This window comes from Bufo gargarizans, chromosome 5, assembly GCF_014858855.1.
Source record: "Bufo gargarizans isolate SCDJY-AF-19 chromosome 5, ASM1485885v1, whole genome shotgun sequence".
Taxonomy (NCBI): Eukaryota; Metazoa; Chordata; class Amphibia; order Anura; family Bufonidae; genus Bufo; species Bufo gargarizans.
This window is the reverse complement of record NC_058084.1, coordinates 43,218,046-43,233,098: the sequence shown is the minus strand read 5'-3', so window position 1 is coordinate 43,233,098 and position 15,053 is coordinate 43,218,046. Positions and strand designations below refer to the sequence as shown.

The 15,053-nt window shown below is 40.9% G+C and overlaps 1 protein-coding gene across 1 annotated transcript in view; it reads right to left on the bottom strand.

The window, feature by feature from the left end:
• Positions 1 to 15,053, bottom strand: part of CSMD3 (CUB and Sushi multiple domains 3) — a 1,090,172-nt gene that overhangs the window by 161,543 nt on the left and 913,576 nt on the right. Inside the window, exons 49-51 of the mRNA XM_044293228.1 lie at positions 12,900 to 13,094; positions 10,322 to 10,495; positions 5,455 to 5,628 (exon numbers count right to left, since the gene is read on the bottom strand). Coding sequence (XP_044149163.1) covers positions 5,455 to 5,628; positions 10,322 to 10,495; positions 12,900 to 13,094 — 543 coding nt within the window. The remainder of the gene's footprint in view (positions 1 to 5,454; positions 5,629 to 10,321; positions 10,496 to 12,899; positions 13,095 to 15,053) is intronic.

Here is a 15,053-nt window from a genome sequence, read left to right as displayed (position 1 = left end):
TCCACTTAGCCTTGCCCCAGAAGTGGAAGATATTGAGTGCACCGATGCCCAACCACTTATGTTTCAGGATGAGGACATGGGAAGACATTCTTGGGTGACATTTTGCCATTTTTGCTGTGAATAAACCCCTGCTCTGCATAGGTGACAAGGACTTAAATTTCAAAAATTTGTCTGTTACATTGATGATTGACATTAACCCATTTTCGCCAGTGAAAAACCCCTGCTCTGCATTGCTGACAGGGAACTAAATTTAGTAAAAACGTCTGTTACTGATCGGAAGATGCGCAAGTACAAGCGCACGCTGGTAGACGCGCTGCTGATGGCATTGCCACCTGACAGAGGGGGCTCAGTGGAAGCAAAAGGCGAAGGCTGAGGAGGAGGAAGAGGTCGCCAACGCAGCTTGGGCACCACCAGCACCTGAGAAGGCAGGGTTAGCATGGCTGAAATGTGGAAAAGTTTTGTCAACACGCCACAACAACCAGCACCACCAGCTGATTTGGAACGTCTTAGCAGGAGGCAGCATTTCACGTACTGACTGATGGGTCTGCCCCCTTCATTTTCTGGGTCTCCAAATTGTCCACATGGCCTGAGCTTGCCCTTTACGCCTTGGAGGTCCTGGCCTGCCCTGCAGCCAGTGTATTGTCTGAACGTGTGTTTAGCACGGCAGGGGGCGTTATCACAGACAAGCGCAGCCGCCTGTCCACAGCCAATGTGGACAAGCTCACGTTCATTAAAATGAACCAGGCTTGAATCCCACAGGACTTGTCCGTACCTTGTGCAGAATAGACATGTATACCGGCCTCACCCAGCCATTGTTGTACTGCTGCGCACTTTCACTTTTTTTTTTATTTTTTATTGGGGTCTACCCAAATTTAAACAAAAAATAAATAAAAATAAAACGAAATAAAAAACAAAAACAAAAACCAGTGTGTACTGCCTCCTCAACCTCCTAATCCATATGCTTGATCAAGATTATTATTTTTAATTTTTTCATATTTTAGGTTATTTTAAGTCATTTCCCTATCCACATTTGTTTGCAGAGCACTTGCCATGCTCTTAACCACATTTTGATGCCATTTTCAGCCCTCTAGCCCTTTCCATGACTTTATTAGAGTCATTTTAGTGCTCCAAAGTTCGGGTCCCCATTGACTTCAATGGTTTTCGGTTTCAGTGTCACGTTCGGGTCGCAAACTCGAAAATGTTTGCGAATTTCGGCTGAACCCGAACTTCCAGGTGTCCGCTATACTCTACTAGTGACGTGTTAGTGATGCTGATGCCTCTCTAGCACACGTGACTGCTGAAGACAGTGATCGGCTGCAGAGGTTGCAAAACCAAACCAATTTTGGTCCGGCAGGGATCCGAAGCAGCCAGGAACAGGACGGCAGTGCATTAACAGTGTTTTTTTTTTTTAACTTGGTCACAGGTTACATAAGAATTGTAATGGTACTTTAAAATGAATGATAATTAATAAAAAACTAAAAAATAATCTATTGTTTGTTTAACTTTTTTTTTTTTTAAATCTGGACTTTTCGCCTGATTTTCGCCTGATTTATTTATTTATTTCATACATTTTTAGCACTGAAATACAGAACTAACATTGTTGAGAAGTTGTTTTTTTTTTTGGCTGCCAGCGATCAGTGTCAGTGAAGATTTATTGGGTGAATGGCCTTCTCAGAATCTGTCCTCATGAATACTTTCATGAGACAGCTGTTGTACTGTAGTGGCTGAATATCTCAAGAGAAACTCAAATAAAATGAAAAACTGATTATCTGCTCGACTGACAATTCTACATCTAGATACAGTAGATCTTCACAATCCTAACGCACTACCTGGTAACATAATCATACATTATTCTAATGAGCACCGGACAGAAAGAGAACCTCTTCGGATGTATCCTAATTATTTCTCCATTGACAAACAGTATTAAGAGGATTTTCTGGAGGTAAAATTGCAGGCAGTTTCTTGGTGCTTGATAGCGGGGAGCTACAGACTTAAAAAATGAACCTCGATGAAGAGACCTAGTCTAAATTATAGAGCAGGTGACAATTTTATGATCTGAAGAAGAGAGATATACACCAAGGGCGAGATAGGACAATCAAATGAGTCCCTGGTGCTCGCTGTAGGGCTGCAGATACGTTTCACGCTGTTTCGCATTTTTCATGCCGTTTGCACTGAATTCTGATCACGCCTACCCATTTGTAACCATGCAATGTGGCAATTGTGTTGCGATGTACATGGATCTAAGCATTAATAAAAACACTGTAGCACATTAGATGTTCTATTATAATGATATATGCAATTTAAACATCCTTACGGCTCATTTAGTCAGAGGATCTTCAGCGTTTTCCCGTTTGTTAAAGGGATACTACCATCGTGGACATTTACGGAACATGAGCAGGATATGGCAAACAAGGACTACAAATAGCAGCACAAGACGTATGCAAACACATTTAAGAGTGGCTACAGAGCACGTCTCACTCCGCAGGACCCGTCCTGTCCTGAATTAAGGCTCGTTCACACAGCCGTAAGTGTTTTTCAGTCCACAAATCGCGTATCTGAAAAACACGGATACTGTCCAAGTGCATGCCACCATGTTTTTTTTTTTTTACTTCTGCAGAAATGTCCTGTCCTTCTCCGCAAAATGGACAAGAATAGAACATATTCTGCTTTCTTCAGGGCAGTGGAACAGACTTGCCGATCCGGACAGCACACGGGGTGTCCTGTCCGCATCTTTTGCAGCCCCATTAAGATGAATGAATCCACATGCGATCCTCCAAAAACGTGGATCATATGCGGACCAAAACTAAGGCCGTGTACACGAGCCCTAAATGTAAATTGCATTACAGTTATACTTACTATATGGAAAGCTCTCTGCGCATATTTTTGATCAAAATTGTGTCGAGCCCATCTAATTTAATTTTCAGAAACAAGGTGGCTTCCAACAGATGGGACCTACACTAAAAGACCTGCCTTTCCTGGGCTTTTGGCCTACAAAATTTGGGGCAATGTAGAATCCAGCTACATTATAATCTGATTAGAAGTCCTGGGAAGGTGGGGAGGAGTGCAAGGTCCAAACTAGGGTAGTCATTCGATTAACGCTGGGTTCACACCTGAGCGTTCGCGATGGAGCGCTCTGTATGCGCGATTGTACCGGCGTTTACAATCGCGCATACAGAGACAAGCGAACGCCCATTGTCGCGCGTTCCCGAAAGTCTATGTACGGGAACTCGCGACAAAACGCCCCAAAGAAGCTCAAGAACTTTTTTGCGCGTCGGGCGTTTTACAGCGCGATCGTAGGCGCTGTAAAACGCCCAGGTGAGAACCCAGGGTAAATGTCCAATGCAAAAAATATATATTTGGGTCAGCACCTCCAAACAATGTGAAATTTGGCTGTTCAGTTGCATGGCAATTTTATTTTCATATAGTAAGTATTGCTGTAATGCAATTTACATTTATTTGTGTTTCTGGTCTTTGCATGTGTCTTTGTGCATGACAGCATGCTGCTACTTGTAGTCATTATTTGCTTTTCCATTGCAGCTATGGTGGCGTTCACCTGATATCCCTGGTTTTCCCATTGTTCTTCTGTATTTTCTGTGGCTTTATTTTGTTTTAATATGAATTTTCAATAAAGAGGGCAGTTTTATTATGGCAGTTTGGGTCTAGCACCTTTTGTTTGGTGATATTACCTGTAGTCCTTAAAGTTTGCTTTTAGATTGCAGCCATGGTTGCATGCACCTTATCCCCCCCCCCCCCCCCTCTTTTTCACTTTGTTTGGAGGTGCTGGTCTAACTTTGTATTTTTTGGTTTCCATATGAATAGGATATGTGATAAATGTCCAATAGGTGTGATTCCCACCTCTGAGACCCACTCCTATCTCAAGAATAGGGCCACAAAGTGAATAAAGAAAAAGCATGCGCAGCTACACTCAACGAACTGCTATTGAACTTTCGAAAGTGACCATGCGCGCACGGCTTCCTCTCCATTCACTGCTATGGACAAGCTTGCTCGTTCGGCTAGGCACGAGGACTTAAAGAGAACCTGTTAGCAGGCAAGCCCTATGAAACCAGGCATGTGATCTAGTAGGGTTGATCCTGACGATTAAATAATACCTATCTTGTGAAAAGCGGTTGCTATGTTCCTAAGAAAAAAAAAGAAAAAGACTTTTATTCTTTAAGCAAATGGCCAGCACTAGAACTTGGAGGAGCTAAGCTAGCCCAATGTGCCCCTCGGTACATTGAATATTATTTTAATCAACAGGATCAACCCTATCAGACAGTTAGCTGACCAGTACTCTCTATGCTACAGTACAGATTTATAGTGGCAGATTTATCATTAAAATACGCAACTTTTGTGATTTTTTCCCCCGACTCCTTAAACGTCACTTGCGCAAATTTTTTTTGCACAAGTGGCGTTCCTCCGCCTGTCTCGCCACTTTCCCAAAAAGTGGGTGTGACGAAGGTGGGAAGGGAGCAGGGCCAACAGCTCGGCCATAATTATCATCTTTTACACCAGTTTTCTGCCGATGCTTACGCCGCAGGTCTATGTTACATCCAGCCCGTGATACAACATTCAGTTTTCGGAATCAGGGTCTGTAGAGGAGTTATTGGGGGACATTTACTGAGCATGTTGCACCAGAATTATGGCGTAAAATACACCAAAAAGAATAACGTTTGAGTTGCTCCAAATATGTGAACATTTTTTCCAGAATTTTCACCATAAAGAACAGAGCACGCCAGATATGAGTTATAAATGTCAACGTGGGCGGGGCTATTAAATTGGTGCATATTACACCTTATTTATCATCCTATTATGGCTAAAATTGTTGCTGACAATAAGGACAGCTTATCTGGTGGTGTTTTGTAAAAAAAAAAAAAATATCACATTTATTAAAAGAATAACTCTTGGTGGGAACAATGAGCTAAACAACAGGGTTTTGTCACAAAATTGTCATTCAACAAAAACTTGCCAAGTCTGAGGCAAAAGTCGTAATTTACCAGTAGAAATGTTGCAAATATGCTTCAAAAGTGACAAATATGTTTCAAAAGTCGTAAGTGTGGTCTGGCAGGGTTGGCTAAAATGGCATATTTCGGTTTAAAAAAAGTCTCATTTTAGTGGTATTGACGTTAAAATGTTGCAAATCGAGAGAAATAGGCGGATAATAAAGTTTATATTTTAAATGCACCTTTTTACATATGATGTGAAACAATTCACTACTATTTTGGATTTTTTTGTGGCACAAATTATGCCATTATTAATAAATGTCCCCAATTTCGCACTTCAAGAACCACAAACTTTCAACGTAACACAAAACAATTATGTCACCGTGATAGAAAATTCTTTGTGACTTGGTTCTTGTCTTTTCTTATACCAGGGGACAACTCTTCATGTATAATGCCGTTCTTATCCAGGCATAGAACAGAATGGAAATGATGAAGTCACAAGATGACTACTTACGCACACATGATGGCAGTTGACCAGACCAGTTGTGATCTTGTTGGCAAATTCTTACTGATGAGCCGATCAAGCGAAAACCGGGATTGCACTGATAGACGACGGTATCTCTGTACCCATAATTCTCTCCAATCACCTGACCATTCACAATGAATTCAGGAGTTCCACAGTGACCAGCTGCAATGCAAAAAATATAAGGTATATATCACATAAGGCGCTAACATACAATAGAGGATAGGCCAAACTGCAGAGTTTGTTTTTCATGTGTACAAGGGTATCTCAACCTTCCCTTAATGTCAGGGAAAAGAAGATCTGGCATGTTGAATGTCAGTCTGCCCAATCCTTTGTAGCCATGGGAGATAGGGCTTATTCAGACGGCTGTGTGTTGCTTTCCGCATCTGATCCACAATTTTGCGGATTAGGTGAGGAACTATTCACTTCTATGGGGCCCCGAAAAACAAATAAAACATGTCCTATACTTGTCAGTGAAAATCAGGACGTGGCCCTATTGAAGTCTATGGGTCTGCAAAAATGCAGAATGCAATCCTTTTTTTTGCAGACAATCTGAACTGTCTGGAAAAAAACTGATCCACATTTTTGCAGACAGCATACGGCCATCTGAATGAGCCCATACTGTAACCCTGGGTTCACACCTGAGCGTTCGCGATGGAGCGCTTTGTATGCGCGATTGTACTGGCGTTTGCAATCGCGCATACAGAGACAAGCGAACGCCCATTGTCGCGCGTTCCCAAAAGTCTATGTACGGGAACGCACGACAAAACGCCCCAAAGAAGCTCAAGAACTTTTTTGAGCGTAGGGCGTTTTTCAGCGCGTTCAAACGCGCTGTAAAACGCTCAAGTGTGAACCAGGGCCATAGGGAAGCATTGGTTTTCATGTGTTGAGTGTTCTACAGCGCGTTTGAACGCGCTGTAAAACGCTCAGGTGTGAACCCAGCGTAAGTCACTGCCACAGCTTATTCCCCTCGGCCCATAGTAAACAGAAGACCGGTCAGCAGAGTGAAGCAGGTAAGCATATGGATAAGGCCTCATGCACACGACCGTTGTTTTGGTCCGAATCCGAGCCACAGTATTTGCGGCTTGGATGCGGACCCATTCACTTCAATGGGGCCACAAAAGATGCAGACAGCCCTGCATGTGCTGTCCACATCTGTTGCTCCACTCCGTGGTCTGCAAAAAAAATAATATAACCTGTCCTATTCTAGTCCGTTTTGCTGACAAGAATAGGAAGTTCTATCAATGGCTGTCCTCAAATTGCGGAACTCACATGGACGCCATCCGTGTTTTGCAGATTCGCAACGGTCGTGTGCATGAGGCCTAAATGTGTGTGGAAGGTGTATGAGCACCTATAAAGCAAAGTAATAATAATAATACTATTTCTACTACTACTACTACTACTACTACTACTAATAATAATAATAATAATAATCCTTTCAACCCCGGGCCAGTTTATACCTTCCTGCCCAGGCCATTTTTTGCAAATCCAACATGTGTCATTTTATGTGATAATAACTTTGGAACACTTTTATTTATCCAAGCCATTCTGAGAATGTTTTCTCATGACACATTGTACTTTATGATAGTCATAAATTTGAGTCAATATATTACACCTTTATTTATAAAAAAAATCCCCAAATCTTTTTAAAAATTTGCAATTTTCAAAATTTCTATTTCTCTGCTTTTAAAACAGAAAGTGATACCTTATAAAATATTTATTACTTAACATTCCCCATATGTCTACTTTATGTTGGCATCATTTTGTAAATGTCATTTTATTTTTTAAGAACGTTAGAAGGCTTAGAATTTTAGAAGCAATTCATAAAATTTGTAAGAAAATTTCCAAAACCCACTTTTTAAGGACCAGTTCAGGTCTGAAGTCACTTTGTGGGGCTTACATAGTGGAAACCCCCCATAAATGACCCATTGTAAAAACTACACCCAAGCTGAATTTACAAACTATGTTAACCCTTTAGGTGTTCCACAAGAATTAAAGGAAAATGGAGATGAAATGTAAAACTTTTACTTTTTGGGCAGATTTTTCATTTTAATCCATTTTTTTTTTTAACACATCAAGGGTCCACAGCCAAACAAAATTCAATATGTATTACCCTGATTCTGCGGTTTACAGAAACACCCCACATGTAGTCGTAAACTGATGTAAGGGCACATGGCAGGGCGCAGAAGGAAAGGAACGCCATATGTTTTTTGCTGATTTTGCTGGATTGTTTTTTTTATCCCATTTTAAGCCCCCCTGATGCAACCTTACAGTAGAAACTCCCAAAAAGTGGCCCCATTTTGGAAAATAGGGGATAAGGTGCCAGTTTTATTGATACTATTTTGGGGTACATATGATTTTTAATTGCTCTATATTATGTTTTTGTGAGGCAAGGTAACCAAAAAATGGCTGACAGAGTAGATCATGTGCTAATTTTATAGAGCAGGTTGTTACAGACGCAATGATATCAAATATGTCTACTGTCTTTGTTTGTTTGTTTGTTTCAGTTTTATATAATGAAGCATTTATGAAAAAAATATATGTTTTTGTGACTCAGTTTTTTGGAGGAAGAGTTGACGTTTTTATTGGTACTATTTTTGGGTACAGATAATTTTTTTGATCATTCATTATTACACTTTCTAAGGCAAGGTGACAAAAAAATTGGTAATTTTGGCACCGTTTTTATTTATTAATTTTTCCAGCGTTCACCTGAGGGGTTAGGTTATGTGATATTTTTATAGAGCAGATCGTTACTGACATTTCAATACCTAATATGTATACCTTTTTTATTTATTTAAGTTTTACACAATGATAGCATTTTTGCAAAAAAAAATTAAAATTAGGGCTCTTTCACACGAGTGGATCCCGTGCGTGGAATTCACTGCGTGAAAGAGAGCCAAGCCCCTTCCCGGACAGTAGAGGCACAGAGCATTAACATGATTGATAATGCTGTTTGCCTCTCTTTTCACTACAAAATCACAGTGACAACTGTATGTCACTGTAATTTTGTAGTAAAAAGATCAAAGAGAGACAAAGAGACTTATCAATCATGTTAATGCTCCGTGTCTCTGCGGCTTGGCTCTCTTTCACGCAGCAGATTACCCGCACGGCATCCGCTCGTGTGAAAGAGCCCTAAGGGGGTTATTTATCATTTAGAAATACACCTAAATCAGGCGTATTTAAGGAGCAGCGCCACTAGTTGAGCCGCAGCCTGCGACTTTGCCCCGCTCATGCCAGGTCTAAATAAGTGGGCGTGGTTTGGGTGGGGAATTTATTTACCATTTTCTACGCTTGTATCAGGCATAGAAAATGGTCTAAATGTAAGATAGCATGAAAGTGGTCTTATATTTGAAAACTGGCACTGGATGTGCTGAAGTTATGGAGAGGCTGGGGCCTCTTCATAACTTCGACGGATCCATCACCAGCTAAAGGGATATATTAAGATCGGCGTCTAAAATGCTGGTCTTAATAAATGTGCCCCTTAATCTTTATGCAAATGATGACTTCAATGCACTAAAGGACTTGGTGATCACCGAAAAGCTGAAAAACTGAGGTGCACCAAGGGTCTAGGCCACACCCCTCATTGCACTGAATTAAGCCTTAATTTGCGGTTAAATAGGTTTGATCCTGCTGATAGGTGCTCTTTAAAGGATAACTGTCATATTTTTATTTTTTTGGGAGTATTGGATTGTGGCCCTATTTCAACTTTTCACTGTGTATTCAATTACCCCTTAATTCCACATTTTTGTTCCCTATACTGCCTATTTTTACCTGTGCTTAAAATAGGGTTGCTAGGCATGGTCCGTCTATCTGTTGAAGGACGGAGGACGCAGAAGCAGGCTGCGTGCAGGGTCACATTACTGATAGCCAGGGACTGTAAGTAAATGATTAAAGCCAGGTCCTCCCCAGCAGCTGATAACAGTGCCTGGACTGTGTGCACTTCTCCCTGTCCCTGCGCTTGGCAGATGCTCCCTTACTCAGCAGAGCTGGAAAATGCAGAGTTGGAGCAGCGCAGACCAGGGAAGGGAGATCTGCCATCTGCTTAGTGTATAAATGAAAGCAACATGTGGTAAGAGGACCCCTTTGTGCTGCAGGAGATTAACCCTTTAGGGGAAGGACTCTGGTTACTGACACTTTTGGGGGGCTATTGTTACTGGCTAGTGAGGGCAGGCCGGATTAGCCTCAGGGTGAGGGCAGTGGCGGCCATCTTAACTGAATAGTGAAATTGCAGTTTTATGCAGACTGGTTGCTAAGGGCTGAATCTTATTAAATATGAGGTAAGTCAGTCTAATAGTAACTGATTCTGGAATATCATGTTATTAGTAACTAAATATCAGAAAATTGAAATTAGGGACTAAATGTGACAGTTATCCTTTAAATATCTAAAAAAATGGAACACCTTTATTTGTATGAACACTACGGGCAGGTTCACATCTGCGCTAAAGGTAATCTGGCAGTCTATTCCGGCAGAGGAACAGACTGAGTAACTGTATCGGGCATAGCTGGATACCACCTTACCGTGCCAGATCTCTATTCACTATACAATGACCCGACTAGGATCTGACATCTTTTCAGCATAAATGCTGCCTTTCCGATGTGAACATAGTCTAAACTATATTCAAATCCAGACAAACATGTTATTTGAAGCTCTTAGATTCAATGCAAAATCAGTAATGGCCCCCTCCCTATCACTCTTCATTTATAACGCTAAGATCCTCCTATGTGCCAAATGGCTTTTTCAGCCCAATTAGACTCCAGGTTCTTCTGCAGCTTTTTCCCTCCCCCCCTCCCCATAGGTAGACACCTGACTCCAGATACTCTTTGTGAAATTGTGAAATGAAAACTATAGAAATGTTACCTAAACATCTTGTCTCAGTGCCGCTCCAAAGTCCAGAAGACAAGCACTCTCTCACAACTGACCCCACCAGCATGTACCCAGAATCACACGTGAATATTGCTGTGGATCCGAAAGTTGTTTGTGTCCCAATCTTCTTTCCATTGGGTGGCACAGGAAGTTCTCCACATGACGTAACTGAAAAAAAAAAAAAGATACAATGTTGCATGTTATACATCATAACTAGAGATGAGCGAATTTTCCAAGATTTGGTTTGTTTCGGATTCGACAAATTTTTCAAAAAGTTTGGTTCAGGTATGAATCTATTCCTTCTGTGCAAAGTTGCTCCAACTGCCCTGGAAATTGGTATATAATCCCCTTCTAGTCCTCTAAAACACAGATTTTTTTAATGAAAAACTCTTATCACGTATTGTTAATTTTCCCTCACTTATTCCCTCGGTCTGATACAGTGTCAGGTGTATCTGTATTTACTTTTATCATTGCCTCCGCAAACTGCGGTTATTGCTTGGCCGCAACTGACTGCAATTTCCTCCTGCCTGGTGGTGACAGAACAGATTGCTTATGTTTTCGGCACTGATTTACAAGATTTGTGCGATTCATTCATGCGGGTTTGATTCGGTGCCTAAAATATGGGAGATTCGAAACAAATCTCTGAATATGCTAATAGGTTTGTTTGTCTCTAATCAGCACAATGTTACCTGGGTTGTAGCTGTGTAAGGGATTAAACTGGGGCTCCATCCGACCTCTAATTCAGCATGCATTGTAAAGAGCTTGTTAGGTTTGCGATGTGGATCTGTGTGACCTTTGCTGTTACCTGGTCCCTTATTTTGTGTCCAGGCATTGTAATTAGTGTTGAGTGCGAATATTCAAATCACTAAATTTTATCACGAATATCGCCACTTTGAGACTTCGCAAATATTTAGAATATAGTGCTATATATTCATGATATTCTAATCTCGAACTTATCGTGAATATCAGCATTTGGCAACATCCCTTGCAACCAATAGGAAAGTTTCCTACCTCTTAGTGTTGATCGCAAATATTCTAATCGCAAATTTTTATCGAGAATATATTATATTGCTGATATTCGCGAACTTGCAAATTTATGGCGAATATTCACCCAAAAATGTGCGACATATCGTGAGTTTGAATATTGCCTATGCCACTCATCACTACTAATAAGCCCTTTTTCTTTTGCCCCACTAATGCGCGCCAAAAAGAGGCTTTAGAACATATCACTGCGTCCATGAATGGCAAAAAATATATTTTTTTTTTGCCACTAGTACACACTAAAAAGGGTTGTAATTTTCTCACTTCACCGCAGAACGGCTAATAAGCCCCTTCCCCCCCCCCCCCCCACTAATACACGCCAAAAAAAGGCTTTAGAACATTATAACTGTGGTCGTGAACGGCATATTATTTTTTTTTGTGCCACTAATACTCGCAAAAAAGGGGCTGTCATTTTCTCACTACAACACACAACGGCTAATAAGCCCTTTTTTCCCTACTAATACACAACACAAAAAGGCTTTACAACATATGTATATAACTGCACCGCATAAGGGCTAATAAGACCCTAATAACTATAACGGTTTGCTGAAATTGCAGAGGTATCATCTATTGCAAACCTGAAATTAGCAGCAGTATAATGGCAATTTGGAACCGCAGTCAGTGCAGCAAGATGTAATAGGATTGTTCCTATTACCCAGGCTGTAACCTCCCCTGTTCTGCTTCAATACTGTGGAATGGTTCCTCCCTATCCTTTCCCTACACTTGGAAATCGTTTTTCAGCACAATTAAGTCTTTCCTAGCACTGTCCCTAGTGCCTGCTGACGTCTCTCCCTGCACTAAGTACACATAAAAATGGCTGAATCCAAGGTGGCTGAGGCTATTTATAGGGCTGTGACATCACAGGGGCTGCCTGGCTGCTGATTGGTTACATGCATGGCATTGTAGGTGATCCCTCGTTTCCAGAGTTCCTTGCTCCATGTCCTAACATGTGCAGCAGCCATTTTAGGAAAAAATGTGATTCGGTACCATGAAACGTGAGGAAATTCGGATTCGGTGCGAATCGAATAATTCTTGAAATTCGGATCGAATTCCACTTCGTCAGCTTCAATACGCTAATCTCTAATCATGATCAATATTTCAATATTTCTAAGGTCTAGTGAAAAACAAACAATGGCAACAAAATATCCGTGTACCATCCAAAAAATCATCTACATACTGTAACTACTTCATATGCTATGTATATTGTGAAGAATTTGACAGCCGTGTGCTGACTTCTGAAAAGCAGACACCGTTGAAGCTGTTTCTAGGGACTTCCCAAGGGCAAGAGGGTCGGCAATAGAATTCAGAATGAGCCTGCTAGCTTCAAAGGCAACATTGTCAAACTCAAATACCACACACGAAACGTGAGCTGAGCACCAAGCAAGGATCTATGCGATTTCTGATAACATATGTTTTGGAATCATTTAAAAAAAAAAAAAAAAAAAAAAAAAAACTTCCTATTTCATAATTTCCCATATGCATCATTTACTGTTCCAAAAGTAAGCTATGTAAAAAAAAATTCTGTACATACTTTGGCAGCGTGGTCTCTCGTTTCTCCAGCTCCATGTCCCATTGGCAAGGCACTGAATAGACGCTGGTCCCAGACGGAAGTAACCTGGATCACAGCTGAAGACGACTTTTGTCTTGTATTCATAGTGGGATCCATTGACAATGCGCCATCTCCCGTGTTCCAAGGTGAAAGAATTTATGCTTGGACAAGTCACAACTTTAAAGAAGAATAATTGCGTTTTATTATATTAGAACAAATACTATTGCATAAATTTTACCATAACAAATAGTTAGATTTTCCAGCCAATTTCACATTCCATAGATTTGGGCTGCCTGAGGCACTGTATGCTGAATGAGGATTCCAGTTATAATGGCCTAGGAAAGACTATTGTATGCTGAATATATCATAACCTGAGCCCATTGTAAGTTGAGAGAACACTATCCCTCAAGTTATTCTGGGAAGAAAATCTGAAAGTTGTTTTACCCACAATATACAGTAGGTCCCCTCTCTACCCCCAACATCTAATCTACAAGGTGCCTGCAAATCCAGGGATTTATGGGTGCCTTCAGGTCGCTCCTGCAGCCTGCTCATGCACTTAGATCCCTCCCTGGCAGTGTTTGTCATGACCCACCCATCAGGACCACCACAGATCAGCTGTAATCTGTGGGAAAATCTAGCACTGAAGGTCCTTTTGGATGGACAGATATATCAGGCAGTTATTAGGAGTGGCATAAACTTTCCCCATAATGGCCTGATTGTTAGCAGAAATGAGGGGTACATTTACATGTAGCAATCACCTCTGCTGTATGGGGACATGCAATCACTATAGGATGTCCCTATAGAAAACTATTATTCCTGGGCAGCAGAAAGCCGTTTAGACAGTAATTTTATATATTTTTTAGTGCAGGCAGAACAACATGATCACCCAATGAGCAAGTGTTTGCTCATTCATTGGGTGATCATCAATACCCTAAAAGTTCATCCCCCATAATTGACCTGATTATTGGTCCATATAATAGGACCTTAAGTGTTAAATTCCACAATGCAGTGCCACCACAGGTAAAATGAGGTATTACATAATGCTCATTCACATCAATGAGTGGTCCAGCCCATGGAAATAGGAGATAAATAAACTTTCTTGATGTACACCTGACGCCTAAGTCAGTGTGCAAATTCTTCTTGTATATTGATTGAATAGGGTACAGATAACACATGGCTGGTATTTTTGCAGTTATGCAGGCCTAGATCTAAAATGGCTTGGTCACACTTGTTAATACCAAGAAAGAAACTTTAGGATAAAAACCACAACAGCCTGATTCCCTAGCAACGTGGAAGTATACACGTGTATCCCAGGTTAATGAGTTCTAGCCATAGGGTCTTTCATCATATTTCATCTCATCAGTCAACGACTCCTCCAGCATCAGAGTGGCTAATAAAGTAGGCTTTCAAGAATACTTGGGTCTTCATTAGTCATGCAGTTGAAAGACCTAAGCAGAAATCAAAGCAGATAACCTAACTCATTTATCCAATTAATGGATCCATTCTAGCGCAGTAAAGATCCTTTCTTCTTACCTGCCTTGTGAACTAAAGAGAAGAGTCAAACTGGAGAGACCTGAGAAACCTATCAACTGACCTAATTAGAAGGCTTAAAGAAGAGTTTCTGGAAATTTCCATAATATAATGCCTTTAGCAGAAGTAAAATAGAATTCCTGGGATTTTGCATTGGTTCTACAGAGAAGATTGATCAGTAGATTTGTGGGAATGGATTCAGTGAAACTTGTTATTTATTCAGGTAAACCTCTGCTCATTCTGGGTTCAGGAGTCCAGTGGGCAGTCCTACTCAGTGACTGAGTGTGCCAATAGAGATAGCTGTCAATCACTTAGCGGGACAGCCCACTGGACCAGAGGCTTAAATACATAAATGACTAGTTTGATTTAAAGGGGTTTTCCACAATTTTAATACTGATGACTAGTGATGAGCGAAGCGAGCTTCGGAACACAGATCTGAAGTCGCTTTGTTCAAAACTTCGGATTAATGCTGTACGGAGATCCGTCTCTGTACGTCATTAAAACGTACGGACTTCGATGAGGTGAAGTTAGTTATTTGAGAAGTCATACAAGACTTTGTTGAATATCTTCGGTATTTGATTGTTAAAGTGGAAAGCTTTAAAACTT